Source organism: Panicum virgatum, chromosome 9N (assembly GCF_016808335.1).
Source record: "Panicum virgatum strain AP13 chromosome 9N, P.virgatum_v5, whole genome shotgun sequence".
Lineage (NCBI taxonomy): Eukaryota > Viridiplantae > Streptophyta > Magnoliopsida > Poales > Poaceae > Panicum > Panicum virgatum.
This window is the reverse complement of record NC_053153.1, coordinates 51,372,769-51,392,734: the sequence shown is the minus strand read 5'-3', so window position 1 is coordinate 51,392,734 and position 19,966 is coordinate 51,372,769. Positions and strand designations below refer to the sequence as shown.

At 52.0% G+C, this 19,966-nt stretch overlaps 2 protein-coding genes across 3 annotated transcripts; one reads left to right on the top strand and one right to left on the bottom strand.

Moving 5' to 3' along the window:
* Positions 1-13,948: 13,948 nt before the first annotated feature.
* On the bottom strand, positions 13,949-16,303 carry LOC120688119 (haloacid dehalogenase-like hydrolase domain-containing protein Sgpp). 2 transcript variants are annotated; one of them, XM_039970293.1, is made up of 6 exons: positions 15,965-16,303; positions 15,724-15,838; positions 15,426-15,580; positions 14,622-14,883; positions 14,371-14,487; positions 13,949-14,302 (listed from the first exon to the last, which is right to left on the bottom strand). In XM_039970293.1, exons 1-6 carry the CDS (start codon positions 16,147-16,149, stop codon positions 14,288-14,290), a joined length of 849 nt encoding a protein of 282 aa, XP_039826227.1. In that variant the 5' UTR covers positions 16,150-16,303; the 3' UTR covers positions 13,949-14,287. The 2 variants fall into 2 exon arrangements, with proteins under 2 accessions (XP_039826227.1, XP_039826226.1); XM_039970292.1 differs by having other exon boundaries at positions 13,949-14,487; positions 15,965-16,301.
* Positions 16,304-16,849: 546 nt separating this feature from the next.
* On the top strand, positions 16,850-19,552 carry LOC120688120. Its single transcript, XM_039970294.1, has 4 exons — positions 16,850-17,301; positions 17,392-17,445; positions 18,212-18,337; positions 19,041-19,552. The coding sequence occupies exons 1-4, from the start codon at positions 16,927-16,929 to the stop codon at positions 19,209-19,211; spliced, it is 726 nt and encodes a 241-aa protein (XP_039826228.1). The 5' UTR covers positions 16,850-16,926; the 3' UTR covers positions 19,212-19,552.
* Positions 19,553-19,966: the final 414 nt, after the last annotated feature.

Below are 19,966 nucleotides of genomic sequence, written 5' to 3'. Positions count from 1 at the left end.
CACGAAATGCATGATTAATCTAAAGAAAATGGGTACAAAGCCAATGAATTGATGGCTACTAACCTTAGAATAAGTTGGTGGAGCGAATACATCAAGAATGACAAGGTTTCTTGAGAATTTCGGCAAAATCCGGCCGCAACAATGGAGGAGAGAGGTGTGGCCGTCAGGTTGGAGAAGAAAGGTGGTGGGAGGTAGAAGGGGTTGGGGTTTTGTACTGTACAGGCTCATCACCAACGGTTCACGAACCGTTGGTGATGTTTCATATCACCGCCGGTTCGTGTTATAAACCGGCGGTGATGCGCTCGCAGGCCAGTACCAACGGTTCGTAACACGAACCGGCCGGTTCTAACAGCCACTACAGCCACCTGCTCTCACCACCGGTTCGTGTTGAACCGGCGGTGATAGTCCGTTTGCGATGACCAATTCTCTAGTAGTGACATGAGTTTAGCCGATTTGGGCCGGGCACGAGCACCTGCACCGAATCCGTAGCTGCCCGTACGCAACGAGTACGTCGCCGTAACAAGCAATAGAATATTGACAGTTGACGACGCAAACAAGGGAACGTTCTGGAACTTCTCCAGTCTAAGATAAGTGTTCCCGGACAGGCTCAAATTCAATTCCTCTGCCCTTACAAGAAAAAGATTTCCCCAGTCTGCGAAGATCTGCCTTCCGGTTCAAACAGCCGCGAACACTAATCTCATCCGGTTTCTCACAGTTCCAGAGCACCCTACTTGTTACTTGGACATCGTCCCCCCTTGCTTTTACTAGGATGGCAGGCGCGCTACGCCACACCCAGACAGGCTTAATATGGTTATCAGAATATTTGCACTTGCAAAAAAAATAAAAAAAACGTAATAATGCACCAGACCTGTAGTATTTTCATTTGAGTTTGCAGTCAGATTGCAAGTACTATTTAAAAAAAACTGAATCAACCGATCAACAATTAAGACTATAAACAGGTAGTCACCATTACACAAAATAAAACTGGAGCGCAAAAAGGATGATCCATTCCCTGAAAACTAAAATACATCTTTATTTAACTGAAGCTTGATAGGTTCACTTCAAGCGAAATGGGATAATCACTGCAATCTGCATATGTCAGGCAGCACTAACAACAGATTTACTAAGAAATAGGTCATATATGGAGCATATTGTAGTGTTCAGATTTTGCAGGTGGACCCCTCACCATAGAACTATTTTCAACGGATAATCATTAAAAATGCTATATCACTTACAGTGCAAGAAGCCCACATATGCGTCCTTATCCAAAATATAAAACCATACTATAGGCATTAGCAGTGGCGGATGTACACCCCAGGCCACCCGTGCCATGGCCCGGGGTTCGGCCCAAAAAATTGCTGAAGAAGCCCAAAAAATTATTGAAGAAGAATAAATATACTACTTCGCGATGACACTTGTTGTATGTTTTTTATCTTTCCATTATGTTCTCGTGTATCTTTTGATCTTCCATTATGTCCTCGTGTATTTTTTGAACTATGAGTTTGTCGACGTCTGGTTTTTGTCACAACTATATTTAAAACTCGGCCCGGGGTTCAACTCAATCCTGGTTCCGCCACTGGGCATTAGGCAACAGAAATTCTTACTAGAAAACTGAGCGTTAGCACCAAGGCACACACTATGAGACCTACCTTAAATCCACTAATGGCCTCATAGAAAAACTCTTGCTGAAATATGTCATTCTCTGAACATACTAATGATCTATTGAATTGCGAGGACAAAATGATCAGATATGACGTATGGCACACGGTACACCACATTGGTTTCGGCATACTAATTATATTGCTGTTGGAAAGCTTAAAGCTAGCATGAATAATATATACAGATATGATAAACAAATATCAAATTTGACAATTGTAAATGGATACTGCTCATGCATAAGTAACCTCCACGGCCGGGCTCTCTGTGCGCGAGCGCCCCCGCCGCTGCGGTCTGCGGAGCTGGGTCCTACAGCTCCTGGTCCTGGATGGCTGGATGTATGCGATGGCGTCGGTGAGCAGGGACGCATTGCGACATTGTCCATCTTGGGGATCACCGTGTGAGGATGTACAACAGCTGGTTCAGCTTCTCCCGCCACTGCCGCTCCGTCTCCATGTGGCTCCTCCCGCCCTTTCGCTGGCTCCTCGCCGCCGGTCTGCTCTGGCTTGTCCGTCTAGCTGAAGTCTATGATCTTGGGCGGCTCCGGAGGATTGGGTTTCGCCGCTTCCTTATTGGTTGGGTTGGACGCCGTGGCGTGGCTGCCGAGTTGTGAAGACCAGTTGTAGCCAGTGACGATGAGCCCCATGGTCGCGGCCGTGACGCTCGGCTGTTGGGAGAGGGGTCCTTGCCGAAGAATCTCATGCATTCCTCACGCGGCACGGCGCAACAGCAAGGACGCCGCCACCCTTGCACGGGAGGAAGATGACAGTGCAGAGCCCCGCGGACCGCGGACTGTCGAGGAGCTTGCGGACATACCACCCAGGTGTGGCCTCGCCGGCACCGGTTCCACGCAGCCGCGGGTCCATGGCAGTCCAGGCATGGCGATCGGAAGCCAGTGCGTGCCCCAGCCCACCCGCGCCCTTCGGGGAAGAAAAGTACATGGACGCTAGGAAGGGCCTGGGCCGCCCATCCGGTCGAGGCGGAGCTCACGATGGCGATGGCGAGGACTGGCAGGAGGCGGTGACTAGATTTTTTTTTTCTGGGACTGGACGCGTCACGCGTGGGCACTGGGCAGCCATTTATTGCCGAGGCACCGACGATACCCCTACCCCTGCTATGTGCCGCGTCAGCACTTTTTTTTTTCAGCTGAGCTGAGGAGAGTAAAAGTAAACAACACACTGGGACACGCGTCAGATGTCGATTGGGTTAAAACGCAGACTTACTGGAGTAAAGATACATTGTTCGTGCCCTCTGGGTTGCAGTGAAACAGTGTGCCAGTAGAGCGTGAGACACAGGAAAGGTCAAACAAAACTCATCAACCTCCAACCACTCAACCAGCGCATCCTCTCGAGCCAGGCTCCAGAGAAACGCCGAAATCTAGCGTACCGCGCGGGCCTGGCTGGCGCGGTGCAAGTGTGCATGCAACACTAACTCAGTGCATGGAACCCAATCCGCTAAACAGCGTACCAATCAACATCACAAACCAGCATGGCTCAAGTGAACCGAGCAACCAATGACCCCGTTTGGATTGGGCTAGGCTAGTCTAATCTAAAAATGTTATCAACTTTGAGGCTAATTACGGTGTGAAACAAAGTCTGTTCACAAAACCAACTCAAGAACCCTTGTGCTAGAGATCCTGAAGAATCTAATGAGACCTTTGACCGCGTGATTAGAGAATAATTATTGTAGTATCATTGTAGCCAATCATCAATTAATTACCGTCATTAGATTCGACGCGAAAAGTTACACCCATCCCTAAAAAAATTTCACAAATAGACTTCATTTAGTATTTCATACATGCGAGATTCTTCTTTCAAAAAATGTGCGAACTAATCTCCTAGCCCATTCCAAACACGGCCAATCATACTTGCCTTCATGCGCACATGCTGGCTGTACTCAGCCTAGCTCTGCCCAGGCTGGCCCGACCTCGCACGGGCAACCAATCAGGCCCCTATATTCTGCTGCAACCTCTCTCTATCTTCTAAGGGCGTTCGCAATGGCTAGTTATTTAGCTAGTTAGATCTGATGTGGCAACGAAAAAATAGAAGAAAAAATAATCACTAGCGACGAGCAAATAGTTAGTCTATTTCACGTAGCTCAAAAATATGTGAGAGAAACATACAAATTTAATAATATAAAATAGTCTTTTTTTTATCTCTCATCTCTACGTCAACAGACTACGTAGGACGCAATAACACACTCGAACGACGGGCCGAGGTGGAGTAGGGGGCGGAGCAGCTGTGGGTGCAGGGAGACAGACGGTAGCGGAGGATTTGAGGGTGGCGGCAGATCTGCTCGGCTTGCCCAAGGGGAGAGGGAAGAAGGAAAGGAGGAGGTGACAGCGAAGTACCAGGGATGGCGGCGCGCGCAGGCGACGACACCACAACGCAGGTGTCGACGAAGGCGATGAAGGGTGAGTGGGTGACGGCGCGCAGGCGACGGCGGAGGACTCGCAGAATCAAGGCGTGATGCGGCGAGGGCAACACAATGCCCCGCTTCGGCTTTCTTTTTTTTTTGAAAAGATTCCACTTCGACTTTCAGTCTCGGTCTATGGAGCCCGTGGACCATGGGTGCTTGTATAGTTCATGGTGCACCGGGTCCACACGAAGGGGTATGGTCTCATTTGGTCTAGGCCGTTAGTTTCAGATCCAAAGGCTGTATCTTCATCTTCTTGCTCCGCACAAAATTGACGGCGACCCACGCGGTGGCGCCATGCACGTACTGCTGTGCAGGGCCAGAGCATCACCGGAGGAAAGATAGGACACACTATAAATGACAGATTTCTTTGAAAAATACAAAAACAGAAAGAGGAGGCAAAGGGGTTCTTTTTAGTAGTGAGAGTGAGATCTCAAGCCTTGCTGGTTCGACAATATAACTTATTTCAACTATTACTATTTCACAGCTGAATCCCTTACTATTTACATTGAAACATAGGAGGAGGGCAATTTACTAATTCCGACAATCAAGAGGGGTCACACCTTGTTAATGAGCAACATTAGTAATGAGATTAGGGGGTTTTTTTACCAGGAAGTCGTCTGTCGATGAGCGCTCCGGACGCTCCCGGCGCTGTCGCAGGCGGCACACCTTGCGCCGCCGGCGAGACGCCCGGCGATCCCTTCTCCCTGCCCTACCCTCGCATCTTCTCCTCCCATGCACCTCTCCTACCCACCCCAGCCACCCTCACCCCCTGCTTCATCCCCCTCGGAGCGACCGTTCCGCACCCTCGCCGTTCCAGGCGTCGTGGAGGTCGCCGACGGCGCTCCTCCACGGGGCCAGCCCTGAGCGGCTGCGCCGCTGCCGTGGCCCATCGCCAACAACCAACCTGGCCGGGTGCTTCTGCTTCCACGCGCAGAAACCGCGCCGGCCTTCGCTCAGATTTCCACGTGCAGTCGAAACCGGCGCCCCGACCCGCCAGCTCTCTGCACCCAGGTGTGTCCTTCTGTGAACTTGTTCTTTGGCATTTCCATATGCTCGTTGTTCCGGCTCCCGTGGGATCCCCCACGCTTCCTGGGGATACTTTCTAGATCCGTGCAGACACGGACTCCTCTCCCCCTTCTTCTGTGCAAGTTCAGAACGCGCTCAACTTCTGCTTCTCCAGGCCGTTTCACTGTTTCGCCGTGAGTCATATTGCCGGAGATGTCTTTTCGGCCCGGGCTGTCAACAAAAACTTGGCCTCCTTTATTGTCTCCCGTGGCTTCTGCTGCGTGGGTGATGTCTCCCTCCTTCTCTTCCCCTCCTTGGACTCCGCCATGGCCGCAAGCAAGAACAAGTTCCTTGGGCGTGAGGCTGACGTCACTTGCGAAATTCAAAAACCGGCTGCCGCTGATGACCCCCCTGGCTTTCAAAAGCCTCCGCCGGGAGAATGGGCCTCAGCAGGGGCATACGTTAGCAGGCCGGTGTCGGCCCATCAGGCCTGCGAACAGGCAGCGGCCGCCCGCATTCACTCCCCTACCTGCCCGCCGCCTGCTCGGCTGTTCGCCGCCATTGATGCGGTTGCCGACCCCCACGCAATCCCGGAAGTCCGCTCCGCTCCCGATCGCTCCTCCCTCGGGACTCCCTACTCCCCTGCTACGCATTCAACCCCCGGAGTGGAGCCGTCACCCCGCGCCCCGATCGGAAATCCCCCCCCCCCCCCCCCCCCCCGCCGCCGCTCCTGCCACTTCCGTCGTGCCCGCCGGGCCGGGCGGATGTCACTCGCCGCATGACCTCATCGCCTCGTCGGAAAATTCCTACTTCGGTCAAAAGCAGAGTCCTAGAGCTGTGCGGCCATACCTCCTTGCCTTGCTCTCCTCCGCGCCGGCGCCTATAAAAACCGCGGATGGCCGGAGGCTTCGACGTGCTCGCTCGCTTCCCTCGCCACACACTCAGTGCTTTCGGTGACTTGCTACCGACCACCTCGTCGAGGCGTGCCGGGACCCAGTCCGGTGCCGCCAGTGTCTCCACTACGGCCACCGTAGCTCGACGCTCGATGGCCGGTCCGGCCTCCCTCTGGGCGCGGGTCGTGAGGAGGGCTGCGCTCTCCTCCAGCGATGACTCGCCATCGCCGCCCCGCCCTAGAGCGCCTGCGCCCCCCGGTGCGTTCCCGCTTGGGGGTGCGTCGGTCCGGCGGTCTCCGACGCTCGACAGGCAGTCAGCGAGCCCGGGCGTCCTCCATCCTTCTCCAGCCACCCACTCCCGCTCCCGCTCCCCTGGCGCTTGCCGGGAACACCGTCATGTTCCCATCGTCTGGTTTGCAGATGTCCCCCTTTCTCCTGCCGCCGAATCCGTTCCCCTCCCCCGCGCCCATGCTTGGCGTTCTGCCACCCCTTTCCCCTCCACTCATGCTGCTCCACCAGGTGACACTACCCTCGCCGAAGGCGACTTTGCTGAGGTCCACATGCCCCATGTGGACATGGAGCCCTGCCGGCGCCTCGCCTACACTTTCATCGAGCCTGAGTGCGCTGACCCAGGGCTCTTCATCCGCACTGCCCTGGAACAACGTGGCGGCGACCCTCCCATCCGGCTGGCTGCCTCCTCCTATGGCTCCATGATGGTGGTCTTCCGCCACCCCTTCTTCAGAGAGGAGGCACTGCGGCGTGGCCCGCTCCTCTCCGGCGGGCGCGTCCTCCGCCTGGTCCCGCACGAGGAGGCGGACTTCTGCTTTGTCTACCGGTATCGCTGCCTCGCGGTGCTCGCCGCGACAAACTCCCCCCCCGGAGCACTGGACCAAGGCACGCATCACGCGTGCTTTTCAGGTCTACGGGCATGTGTGCTGCATCGACAAGGAGTGCATCAAGAAGGTGGGCGACCGCCCGCCTGGCAGCGACTGCGGCACGGACATCGCGGACTACTCCGTCGTCCGGGTGCTTGTCCTCCTTGATGACGATCGCCACGTCAAGCCGTTTCTGGTGGTCCGGAATCTTGGTGGCGGCATCGCGGGCATCGCTAAGCTGCGCGTCGTCCGCTTCTGGTCGCACCCCGATGGAGCCCCTCTCCCCAACGAGGACTGCTTCTCCGACTGGGGGGACGACGACGTCGTACCCTCCCCCGAGCAAGCACGCCCCGCGTGTTTCGACCCGCTCGGGAACCGGTCTGGTGGGCTACGGGGTGGCGGTGGGCCGCCGGGTTCTGGTGCTACTGCCCCCCCACCGCAGGTCCCGTGCACTTGGGCCGCAGCTCTACCCTTCGGTGCCGCTCTGGACTTTCATGGCTGGCGCCCTCTCTGCGCTCGGCCACGCCCTGTCGCTGGCTGGGCTCCCACGGATCGTGATCCGAGAGCTTCCGGTGCCTACTCGCACGCCAACTCCTCCGCCTCCTGCCCTGCCGGCTGGTGCACCCGCTGGCGGGACTGACCTCGTCCGTCGCGCCCCCTCTACCACTCCCTCCCTCGACGACCTGCTGGTGGAGGAGGAGCACGAGGTCAGTGTCCGTCGCCGCCGTGCTCGCCACAAGTGGGCTCATGACAGCGCGGCCAAGACGCGCCGCCATAGCCTCCGCCTCGCCGCCAAGGAGGACCCGCTCTACGTCGACGCCACTTCCAAGGCAACTCGCGTCAAGGCGGCCAAACTGGATCTTGCGCGTGCCTCTGCATGCATGCGGGAGGCGCTCGCTCAGTCCGGGGTTCTCGAGCGCCCTCCGCCTCGCCGCATCTCCTCCAACAAGCTGCGTTGCATCGGGCGTGTGTGCGGCCTCCCTGACCTCTCCGACGACAAGGAGGTGGCCGAGGTGGCCTGATGCTGTGTGTAGTCAATAATTCGTGCTGTGAACACCCTGCTAGAGGGTGCTCCCCCGTCCGGCGTGATCCTGTCCTTCATGTCCGGGCTGCTCCTCCTCTGCTGTGTGAGCATGTGAGTACTTGGCATGATGCTTTGCTCGCCCCCCCCCCTGCGCTAGGTCGTGAGCGTATGGCGGTTTGTTCTATGTGGTTGGGGTCCCGGCTTGGTGGTGGCCGGTGTAACTTGTATGCCTCATGTTTGTCTCGTGAACTCAGTTCTGTGTTGTGCTTGAGTTGTGCGTTCTGTTCTACTTTGTTCATGTTCCTGTTCTTTGGTGCCCCTCACGTTCCCCATGAATAAGAACCTCTCTATTTGCTCATGGAATGTTCGTGGACTTGGCCATGTTTCCCGTCGGGACGATGTGCTCGCTGAGCTCATCTCTGTTCGCCCCACTATTGCGGTGCTTCAGGAAACCAAGCTCCCGTCCCTCGCGGTGCAACGTCCGACGTCCTTTCTCCCTAGCCGGCTGCGGCACTGCGTGGCTCGTGATTCCACTGGTGCGTCGGGCGGGATCCTCACTGCTTGGGACGATGATACTTGCTGCCTCCTTGCCTCCAGTGCTGAGCAATTTACCCTCACCACCAGGTTCCTCCTCGCGCAGGACACAAATGAGTTTACTTTCACGAATGTCTACGCTCCTGCAAACCACGAGGACAAGCAAAGCTTCTTTTCTGAACTTGCTGCTATTGCTACCTCCGTGAATGGTCCCTGGGTGGTGATGGGGGATTTCAACCTCACTCGTGAACCTGGTGACAAAAACAACGATCGTTTCAACTTTACCGAGGAAAATGAGTTTAACGAGTTAATCAACTCCCTCTACCTAATTGAAATCCCGCTGATTGACCGGGCTTACACATGGAGCAACAAACGAGACGAGCCTACTCTGGTACGCCTCGATAGGTGTTTCGTCAACGTAGATTGGGATGCAATCTTCCCTAACACCTCCCTCTCCTCTCTAACACGCTTCTGCTCGGACCATGTTCCTCTTCTCCTCACTGCTAGCACCAAAATCCCTCGTAGTGCTTGCTTCCGGTTTGAGAATTCTTGGCTCCTCCACCGAAACTTCCGTGCGATCATCCACGATGTGCTTGCGCGACCTGCGCGTGGAGGAAGCAGCAAGGTTTTCGTCCAAAAACTCAAGCATTGCCGCGGTGCTTGTCGCTCCTGGGCGAAACGTCTCATCCCAATTGACCAGCGGGCACAGGACACGCGCATTTTGATCAACGCCCTTGATCTTCTTGAGGAACAGCGTACATTACAACCAAATGAGAAGAAGCTATGGTGCATTGCAGTTCGAGGCCTACAGGACATCCATGCGGAGAAGCTGGCGTTCTGGCGCCAGCGCTTCCATGTACGTCTTGTCGTTGAATGGGATGAGAATTCCCGTTTTTTCCATGCGGTTGCATCTGGGAGATGTCGACGCAACAACATTGCAGTCTTGGAATGTGATGTTGTCATTGCCACGACGCACAGCGCCAAGTGTGATGTCCTCCACAACTTCTACTCGGCTCTGCTGGGAAGAACCAGGGGCACCTCTTGGAACTTCAACCTCGGAGACCTCTACCCCTCCCTGGATCTTGCCTCTCATAACCTCTCCACCCCATTCACTACAAGCGAGATCACTGCCGCTTGGTTCGCGATGGACATGCACGCGAGCCCTGGCCCAGACGGTGTTGGTCCTTCCTTTTACAAGCATTTCTGGTCGTTGCTACTGGAGGATGTCGCACTTTTGTTCCAGGATTTCCATGGGGGGGGCGTCTTGACCTTGATGCGCTCAGCAGAGCTTTGCTCATCCTGCTCCTGAAGAAGGATGGCGCGCGCACTGCCGATGCCTTTCGTCCCATCTCCCTGCAGAACTGCCCAATGAAGCTAGTCACCAAGGTGATGGTCAATCGGCTGAAACCGGTCATCCCGCTTCTCATTGACGCTGATCAGACTGGCCTCATTCATGGGAGGAGCATCGCCGTGAACTTCGTATATGCAGCTGATCTTTTAAGTTGTTGCTACAAACGCAAAGCGCCCACGACGGTTCTGAAGCTCGATTTCAAAAAGGCCTTCGACTCGGTCGAATGAGGGAGCTTGGACACGATTCTTGCTGCTAGAGGTTTCGATGATCACTGGAGGAACTGGATCTCCAAGATTTTGACCAGCGGTAAAACGGTTGTCATGCTAAACGGGGTCCCCGGCCGTTGGATCACCTGTCGGTGTGGGCTCCGTCAGGATGATCCCCTCTCCCCGTACCTCTTCATCATCGTGGCGGACGTCCTTCAGCGACTTATCCGACGCGGCGCTGAGCGGGGGGAGCTGCAACACCCCATCGATGCTACGCTCCCGTGTCCCGTCCTTCAGTACGCGGATGACACGTTGATTCTCATGAAAGGGGATGTGGCGTCCATGACTGTGCTCAAGCGCATTCTTGAGGACTTCTCTGCCGCGACCGGCCTAACGATCAACTTCCACAAATCCACTTTCATTCCTATGCATGTTGATGACACCACCTCTACGGAGTTGGCCGAGATCCTGGGTTGCTCTGTCTCTTCTTTCCCGCAAACATATCTGGGACTCCCTCTTTCCCCACACAAGCTTAAGTTTGCTGACTACCAGCCCCTCCTGTTTTCTTTTGATCGCTACCTTGCGGGCTGGAAAGCGAGGCTACTTAGCACTGGTGGTCGAATTGTGCTGGTCAACTCTGTGCTTGGTAGCTTGCCCATATTCTACATGTCCTCTATCCTGCTCCCAAAGAAGGTCGTGGAAGCTCTTGATGCCAAGCGTCGAGCCTTTCTCTGGACTGGCGAGGAACAGTGCCATGGCTCCAGCTGCCTGGTGGCTTGGACAGACGTGTGCCAGCCCAAAGAGTTTGGTGGGCTTGGGGTCAAAAACCTCGCCGATATGAACCACTGCCTCCTCCTGAAGTTTGTGCACAAGCTCCATGACCCCGAGTCGCTCCCCTGGAAACAATGGTTCCTCACACACTCGGATCTCAGCAGGGAGGCGGCCAGGGATTCTTATCTTGGCAAACTCATCTCCCACGAGCTGCAGCGCTACTAGGACCTGACGAGGGTGCGCGTGGGAACCGGGGATCACACCTCCTTCTGGCATGACCGCTGGCTCCTCAACACCCCGCTGTGCGACGTGTTCCCCGCTCTTTATTCTCATGTCCTACGACGAGATCTCACTGTCCGAGTTGTTTTTTATGTTGGCCTCCAAGCACACTTGCGACCTCGGCTCACCAACGCTGCTAGGGCTGATGAGAGTGTCCTCCAAAGCTGTCTGGAGCAGGCGGAGCTCGGCGATGGCCCGGACACGCGCCTTCTTCACGCATCAAAATGGGAGCCGTTCAGCACGCGGGGGGCATACCGAGCCATGCAGGAAGGGACGCCTGCTGCGGACGTGATGAAGATTTGGTCCACCAAACTCCCGACTAAGATCAAGTTCTTTGCCTGGCTACTTAGCCGTGAGCGCCTCAACACACGCGCCTACTTGCACTACAGAAACATCAAGACCCTGGAGGAATCTTGGTGCGCTTTTGCACTGGTGTGATGGAAACCGATGCTCACATCTTCTCTGAATGCCACAGGGCGCGCGATGTTTGGGCTAGACTGGGTTTCTCTATGCCTGGTAGCCTTGTGCAACGCCCTTGGGATATAGGAGTCAGTACTCCTCTTCCTGACAATGTGCGGCTTGACATCGTCCTCCTGATCCTCTGGCACTTGTGTAAGTCCAGGAACGCTGATATCTTCGATCAAGCGGACTCGAGTTCTCAGGATGTTATCAACCGCGTCGCTAGGGACATTGATAGTTGGATAGGCAAATACAAAAAAACCCTGCCATGTATCTGTGAGTGGCGAACGTGGCTAGACCAGTTTGTAATTCTGTCTTGAAGTTCCCTCTCCTGTACCCTCTGTCTCCTAATTCCCTCTCATGTAACTCTCTTCCTGGGGTGCCAGGAACCTTTTTGTATCTATGAACGTTTCAAGTTAATGTTAGGTGGGGATCTCCCCCCCCCCCCCCCCCGCGATATTGCTCGAAAAAAAAGATTAGGGGGTTTTCTGTGTAGTTACACCAACGTTGGGGGGGAGGGGGCATGGCCCCTACCCGCCCCTGTCTCCGCCCCTGTTTACATTGGAAAACAATATACCTCCATGGTATTTCACAATATACTAGCGCTATATACGCATTCCAGTCAGTTGTTTTATTTTATACAACAAATGGAATCTAAGTTGAAGTAGATGGGATGTACGTGGTACATTCTCCTCGAACGAGGATGTAGCCAGCCCGAATCCTTTCAGGAGACCTAGGACGCTCTATAATCAGCTCAATGACCATTGACTAAACATTCAGTTGTTATACTGTATTTTGGGTAGAACCTGATAACTTAAATGAACTGAAATGGTTTTGCAATTCTTTTTGTTCAGATATCTTGCAACTGCTGTTATCTCAGTCCATGAAATGGAGAATGGATTTCAAATATGGTCCTTCAATGGCAAGCACCTTTATAAGGTGTCAAAGGATCACTTCTATCAGGTAAATGTTCAATAACTTTCTCTGTTTGGACACATTTCCATAATGTTTGGACACATTTCAATAAACATTTCCATAATGTTTGGACACATTTCCATAATGTTTGGACACATTTCAATAAACACTATCCAAACAGAGAAAGTTATTGAACATTTACCTGATAGAAGTGATCCTTTGACACCTTGTAAAGGTGCTTGCCATTGAAGGACCATATTTGAAATCCATTCTCCATTTCATGGACTGAGGTAACAGCAGTTGCAAGATATCTGAACAAAAAGAATTGCAAAACCATTTCAGTTCATTTAAGTTATTAGGGTCTACCCAAAATACAGTATAACGAGGATATCGGCGGCGGGGTGGCTACTGGCGGGGTCGCCGACGACGCAGCTGCATTGCGGCGCTTCTTGCGCAGCCTCCTACAGCAGCAGCAGCGGACAACAAAGAGTACCACGAACGCGATGACCCCACCCACGATCCCTAGGGTCGGGCTTCTTCGGCCCCGACGACATTGCTGTTAGGGTTCTTGCTGTTAGCACTTGGTGCACAGAGAGAGAGGGAGTGAGAGGGGAGGGAGAGGGAGATGAGTGAGAGGGAGAGGGAGAGAGGGTGCCAGGGTTGGGTGCCCCTACAGAGGGTCTTTAACACGTCGCGCGCGAGAGAGAGAAAGAAGAGGGGGTGACGCGTGATGCGGCGCTTCCGTTTTGGGGAGCAATGACCAAGAGGCGATATTCCTATGGTTGGAGAAACTCTTCGAGTGGACTCCGGTACTTTTTTACTGTAGTCGCTGGATACATAGTGGTGACACGTCTAAGAGCAAGTATTGTGGAGGGCGCGGAGCGGGCTAAGAGCTTACGTCTGATACTGCCTGCAGCAACGAGTTCAGCACGAAGATGGAATATGGTACCGAAGGTTTAAAGAATCCTGAACGTATAGCCACAAAATCACCGCACAGGATGATAGGAATACAGACGTGCATGAGTGCATGACGGGTACGTACCCAACAATTTATATCAAATAAAAAAATGTTATAGAACCAGCCGGCCAGCAGTGTTTTTCTCTTACATCAAATCAGCATTAGCCAGCAGTCAGCCATCAGTATTTTTCTCTCATAATAAGTCAGCACCAGCAACAGCCAGCCGAATAGAGCGATGATCTACTCCATTCTAATTCCATATCGTATTTGCTTTGTCCAAAGTCAAATTCATCCAACTTTGATCAAGTTTATAATAAAATTGTTTCATTGAATCCACTATAGAAAATATTTAGATAGTGCATATATTTGGTAGTATTGATGTTGTTATTTTTTCTATAAATTTAGTCAAAAATGAATAAATTTAACTTAGGATATTAGAAGCATTACTCTGGATGTTAGGAGGACCACCTTTTGTTCGGTCTAACGTGCAGGATTCCAAGACATATTCAAAATTTATCTGGCTGTAATCTACACCAAAAAAAAAACTGTACCAATATGTGCATCTCTTTTTTTGCTAGGAAAAAATGTTTAGCAACATGTGAACTGAACCAAGCATAATAATGAAGAGCATCAGGACCCTTATCTGAAGGAACTATTTAACGCTTCAAATAGGGCATTAGTGGTACATGAAGTTTCCATCAAATGCAATCACTGACATAAAACCTTTAGATCAATACATTATTAAAAAAATGGTTGGCAACATAAGCTGATATCATGGAGGACCAGGAGCTTAGCCGGAATGCTAATTGAGTGCTAGGAGCCACTGCAGCGGGCACCAACTTCTGCACAGATCCGTGCTCACTTCCAGGTTCCAGCCGAGGATCCGGAGTTATTCTGCAGCGCAATGTATTTTTCCAGCATGACATTCTTATTATGACTGCGATCACCGCTCACCGATCAGACTTGCCCATTTTCCGTCACGGGCTTGAGCTCTTCCAGCACGGACAGCAGCTTCGGGTCCTGGAAATCGTTGATCAGCAAGCTCGCTCCTGCATCGCTGAGCGCCTTCCCAGGGTTCCTAGTCGTCAGAGCGACCACAGGCATGCCGGCAGCCACACCAGCTCGGATCCCTGATGCAGAGTCCTTGACAAAACCAACCAAATGAACAATGAATTTTTGTGATGTATATCAACTACAACTAGTATTTAACTGGCGAGTCTAGTGATGATCGAAAAAAATATTGAAAGATTTATTCTGAAACCAAAAGAATTGCGTACTTCAAATATGAAGGTGTGGTCAGGCGATGCGCCGATGAGCTCGAGGACCTTGAGGTAAGGGTCGGGGAACGGCTTGGCCCGTTCGCACTCGCTTCCGATGACGAGCACCGGGAAGAAGTCGGTGAGCCCCAGCAGTGACAGCATAAGCTCGGCGTTCGCCCTCGGAGCGTTCGTCACCGCAGCGCGCTTGAGGTTGCGGTCTTCGATCCATCTGCACAGGTCGTGCAGCCCATCCACGGCCTTCAACTGTCCTGGTGCCAACCTGCGTGGTTTTTCAGCTTCAGATTAGCACATTTAACAAGCATCCAAGAAGCACAAGATGGAGTTCTGTTCGCATTGAAACGACTATTTTGGAGGCTTCTGATGTAGACAAACAGCAACATTGATGCCTTTTAGTATTCAGAACCGAGTGTTGGGATTGTACCGAAATACGAGAGATTTTGCTTGAGTTTGTATGCTAAAAGCCTAGGAACATTCAGAGATGTCTGACAGTGTCATGCAGTACTATGGATTCAGAGTTAGAAACCCAGATTCTTTCTGAGACAACTAATCCAGCAAACTAAAATTCCGAGAAAAGTTTAATACGAGATTTCTTTTTAAAAAATAAAAATAGAATTCCAGATAAAATTAAACCTGCAAACAATTCCACAAAGCGCTTGATTTGCTCAATTAGCTTAATTTTCAGTGCAGGAATTCTATACACAAATCTCCAAAATGTGACCACATTTGAAGTTGAATCTTACTATGCTTATGGAAGAAGACATCAGACAGAGCAGCACTGGGGTAATAAGAAGAGTGGCCTACTTTCTGAAGAACGCCTCCTTGTCATCCATGAACTGCAAAGCTTTCTCGTGATCCATGTCCGGGAACAGGGACCGGGCGAGGTCGTCGTTGTGCCCGCCGCTGATGTTGGCGCTGTAGAACTCCTCGGTGATGGGGACACCGTCGTTGAAACCGATCTGCAGCCAGACCGTAGACGCTTGGATCAGCCATTCAGAATCAGACACAGTCAGCTGAGCCATAGCACGAACAGTTCAGAGGTGGCAGTGAATCGACAGAGACACGGTGCAGAGCCCCAAAAGCCGGCGGCCGCGGCATGTACCTGCTGCAGGAGCTCGCGGAAGGCGCAGAAGTGGATGGGGTCGGAGTCGCAGAGGGTGCCGTCGATGTCGAACAGGATGGCTTCCAGCGGGGCCAGCTTCTTCAGGGCGCAGCCGCTCCAGAGTTCAGATTCAGACAGAGGGCGAAACGGATGGTCATCAGCATCCCGCGATTCAGCAAGAGAGGTCGCCACGAGGAGAGGATAGGGAAGAAACCAGATCCAGGTGGTTCCGGCGGCTCACCTGTCGGTCGCCATGTCCGACGGAGCCGCCGCGCTAGAAATGCGGCCGCGCTTCACTTCTCCTCTGCCGAAGCTGCTGCTGCTGCTGCTGCTGCTGCTGCCGATGCCGATTCTGCCCGGAGAGGGCGATGATATAGAGAGGAGGCGGCGGCGAAGAACAGGCGCAGGCGCACGCAGAGACAGCATGCGATGCGATGCGATGCTCGAATTGAATTCGCCGGAGCTGCCTTTCCCGCTGACGAGTCGCTTTCTTCTTCCCGATCCCCTGTTCAAGGACGAGTGGCTCAGCAGGGGGCGCGCGGCAGCATCTGACGGGGATGAGCTGACGGAAACGGGGCGCATGAGGCGCGTGCCGCGACCGAGACCGCGGGAAGGCGTTGGCGCCTTGGCGGCTTGTCCTCCTCCTCCCTGCCGGCCTGCCCAGGCCTGTGGCAACTGGCAATGGCATCGTACTGAATCCACTTCCCGAGATGGCAGAAGGCACCACGGCAGCTGGCATGGGTATATCCCCCTCTATCTGCAAAAGTCTCCCTTCAAAAAAAAAAAAGTCAAAATGATCATGCTTCCGTGCAGTTTCTGTGTGGACTAAAACTTTCCGTGCATGGTCTGTTCTGCGCAAAGATGAACTCTTGTCAAAGCTTAGCTCTGTTTTTTTAGAATACAAACCTCAGAGGAGAGCAACTCCACTTCTTCTACCGGCCTAATGAGAATTGCTTTCGTGCAAGATGTTAGGTAGGAGTAAGTCCTTTCAAAAATTGCAAAAAAAAAAAACACACACACACACACACACAAGCAAAGTTGTGTAGTTTGGGCCACAGGAGAAGCCCAAAACATGAGACTAGAAGAATGCACGAGAAGAAAAGGCCCAACAAGTGGCCCCACACAGCCCATGAACTGAGCAACCCCATCCGCACGAAGTCTCGCGACTTCCCTTCGCCCTCTCTCCTACTCGCACGCGCCGGCATGGCGACGCTCGCGCGTTGGCTTCCACCACCAGCCCCACGGGCTGCTGGGCCCGCCGCTTCTGCTGCCCGCCCCCTCGCTCGCCGCCGGATCCCGCGCCGGGCCGCGACCGTGGTCTCCCCGCGCGCGTTCGGCCGCGCGGACTTCGACGGCTTCGTGCGGCGCGCGTGGCGGGGCGCCAACGCGGGCGCCGAGCGGCTCGCCTTCGAGGCGCGGCAGGCCGCGCAGCGCCTGGAAGGGAGGTTCTCGATCTCCCGGAGGCTCGTGGAGGCCTCCCGCGCCGCCCGCGCGCGCGCCGTGGAGATCGACGCCGAGCTCGGCATCGGCCGGCGGTGGCGCTCCTTCTCCGTCGACTTCTCCCGCAATTGGCCCAGGGTCCGGATTCTCTACGCCCCCTAGCCGTTTCGAGCTGTGTATTACTTCGTCTCGCTCTTATCAGTGGTTAATTTGGTTTCTGATGTGCAGTATCGGAGGGAGCTCAATGACTTCATGGCAACTCCCATCGGGAGAGCTTTAGCTGTGAGTTGACTGACAGCTCGAATTAATTCGAATTAGCTTGTGAACCTAGCTCAAATTTGGGTACTTAATACTTGATCATAGATATAATATTTTAGATTCTTGTGTCATTTTGATGATGTGCTACTACTGTATTTACTAGCTCATTTCATGTCTCCCATCTGATACCTATTGCTTTGCGGTCTCACTTGTAGGTTTTAATCTGTTTGCGAATATTTGCTAATGCGGTATGTTCGCAAGCAATGATGAATGATGATATTACAACCTAGCAGTGATTAGTCTGATTGAGGGTTACTGGTATCCATATTTAGGAGACCTAAATTTCTTCTATATATTTAAGGGTCCTAAGTAAATTGCAACATAACCATAAGTACCCAAGGAATCTACGAATTTCACTGTGGCACCAGGGAATCTGTTGTGATGAGTACTTCTTTTTTTGTGGTCTCTGTTTGGGAAAAGAATAATAAAGCTATAAAATAGGGGTATGATTGATTAAAAAAACTCTGAATTTTTTTCCTTAGCACAGATTTAACCTTCAGATGCCTAGGGAATGAAACCATGCAAAACTCTGGTGCATAAAGTTGAATACTACTTTAACTAACTTATACTTGCACCGCTCTGTTTACGATTGGAATGTCATTTGTGATAGTTCAATTTTGTTTCGAGAACATATTGTTGTGTTTCATGGTTCTATATTAGACGATTCTTATGCAAATATAGTGGATCCTTTTCATTTTATCTGATGTGTTTAACTATCTCTTCTATGCAGACACTGTTTTTTCTATGGTTGGCACTGTCAGGGTGGCTATTCAGAATTTTCATTTTTGGTACATTTGTGCTGCCTTTCGCTGGCCCTCTTCTCCTTGGAACCTTTGCTAACAGGGTTGCGATTGAGGTAACAAATCACTTTTCTTTCTAAATTTAATCTGTTATTGAATTGTGCATTTTTTACTTGCCTACTTGGACTCATAGCAGAATGTTGTGTGTGTGATCATGTTTACATGCTTCTAGAAGTCTTGAAAAACATTCTCCAATCATCTTGCATTTTTGTTTGCACTTTGCGTGCTAAACTTCCTACTGACAACTAATCGAGTAAGAGTTTTGTCGTACCTCTGGATGTACTGATATTTGAATCAGGTTCCTGGCAAGTAAGCTGTTGTAGTTGAATGCAAATTGTTTAGTATGATTAGCCATTTGATGTGTTGCATAGAGTTTGATAATCTCGATGATCACAGCTCACTCTTAGTTTGGGCTTGTTCTGGATGTACTGATATTTGAATCAGGTTCCTGGCAAGTAAGCTGTTGTAGTTGAATGCAAATTGTTTAGTATGATTAGCCATTTGATGTGTTGCATAGAGTTTGATAATCTCGATGATCACAGCTCACTCTTAGTTTGGGCTTGTTGTATGTGTGGTCTTTTTTTATGGTTGAGGTAACCATCTCATCATCTATGCTCACGCTCATGCATTTGCTGCATGGCTACTTTCAGTCTTCAGTCTTCATATCCTTTGGTTGTAGTCAACTAGAAGTCGATATGCAATTATGCATTGAACATACTGGCTATTCCTAGTTACTGATGTATCAGGTTTCATTTTCAGGGAACATGCCCAGCATGCAAAAGGCGGTTTGTGGGCTACCGCAACCAGGTTATCCGGTGCATGAACTGCCAAAACATTGTATGGCAGCCAAATAACAGCTCCTCTGGTGGTGCTGGAAGTTCACGAAGAGCAGAACCTGATGTGATCGATGTAGAGTACGAGGAGAAGTGAGGCCATTTTTGGCTCACCGAAAATCAGGTGGCGGAAGAAGCAAGGCTTAGACACCGGCAACACATTTCTGTGCTGTTTGTAGATGTTGTTCCAGTATTTGTGTTGTACATTATGTGCTCCTTCGGAATACGACGGTTCGTGTTGTGTTATGAGATGATTTTCATGTGCACCTTTCTACTTTTAGGTTCTGGCGGGCGTATCCATAGCTTCTTGTGCATCGAGTACAACCATTTTTTAAACATGTATGTATGGGATCAGTAAAGAAACTCTGGGACGATGCTATACGGTCAGCACGATGCTAGTTTTGCCCAGCATGTTAATGTTGTTTATCAAAATAATCATCGAAATCTACAGGTTAAGTTGAATATTGGTTGCAATTGGACCGGTCCGTTCCCTAAATCTAATGGACTGGTTTCGATTTGAGTTTAGTTTCTTACGGTTCATCGTCGGCTGCCAATATCAGCAATAGATTGATATCACGATGGTGGTGACAAGCGAGAACGGATGATCTCCAAAAGAAAGGAATATATATTCCTCCAATTGTGAACGGCAACGTCGCTCGCTGGCCGCGGCGCTGGTAGGCATCAGTGACAGTGAGCAAAGACTCAGCTGGGGGCCGCATCGTCGCTTCGGGCTCTGACGAGGCGGATCACCGTTTGCCTGCATGCGCCACTTCGCCACCAGTGTTGATGGCGGCGGCCACTCCGTCGCATTAGCCGGGAAAGCGGGACCGATTCGGAGAAGCGCCAATCGAA

Coding starts and splice junctions, on each gene's coding strand:
- LOC120688120 (XM_039970294.1), top strand. CDS start 16,927: ATGGCGACGCTCGCGCGTTGGCTTCCACCACCAGCCCCACGGGCTGCT. Junction 17,302..17,391: donor TCTCCCGCAATTGGCCCAGG/GTCCGGATTCTC, acceptor TCTGATGTGCAG/TATCGGAGGGAGCTCAATGA. Junction 18,338..19,040: donor CTAACAGGGTTGCGATTGAG/GTAACAAATCAC, acceptor TTTCATTTTCAG/GGAACATGCCCAGCATGCAA.
- LOC120688119 (XM_039970292.1), bottom strand. CDS start 16,149: ATGCTGTCTCTGCGTGCGCCTGCGCCTGTTCTTCGCCGCCGCCTCCTC. Junction 15,581..15,723: donor TCCGCGAGCTCCTGCAGCAG/GTACATGCCGCG, acceptor GTCTGGCTGCAG/ATCGGTTTCAACGACGGTGT. Junction 14,884..15,425: donor AAGGAGGCGTTCTTCAGAAA/GTAGGCCACTCT, acceptor AAAACCACGCAG/GTTGGCACCAGGACAGTTGA.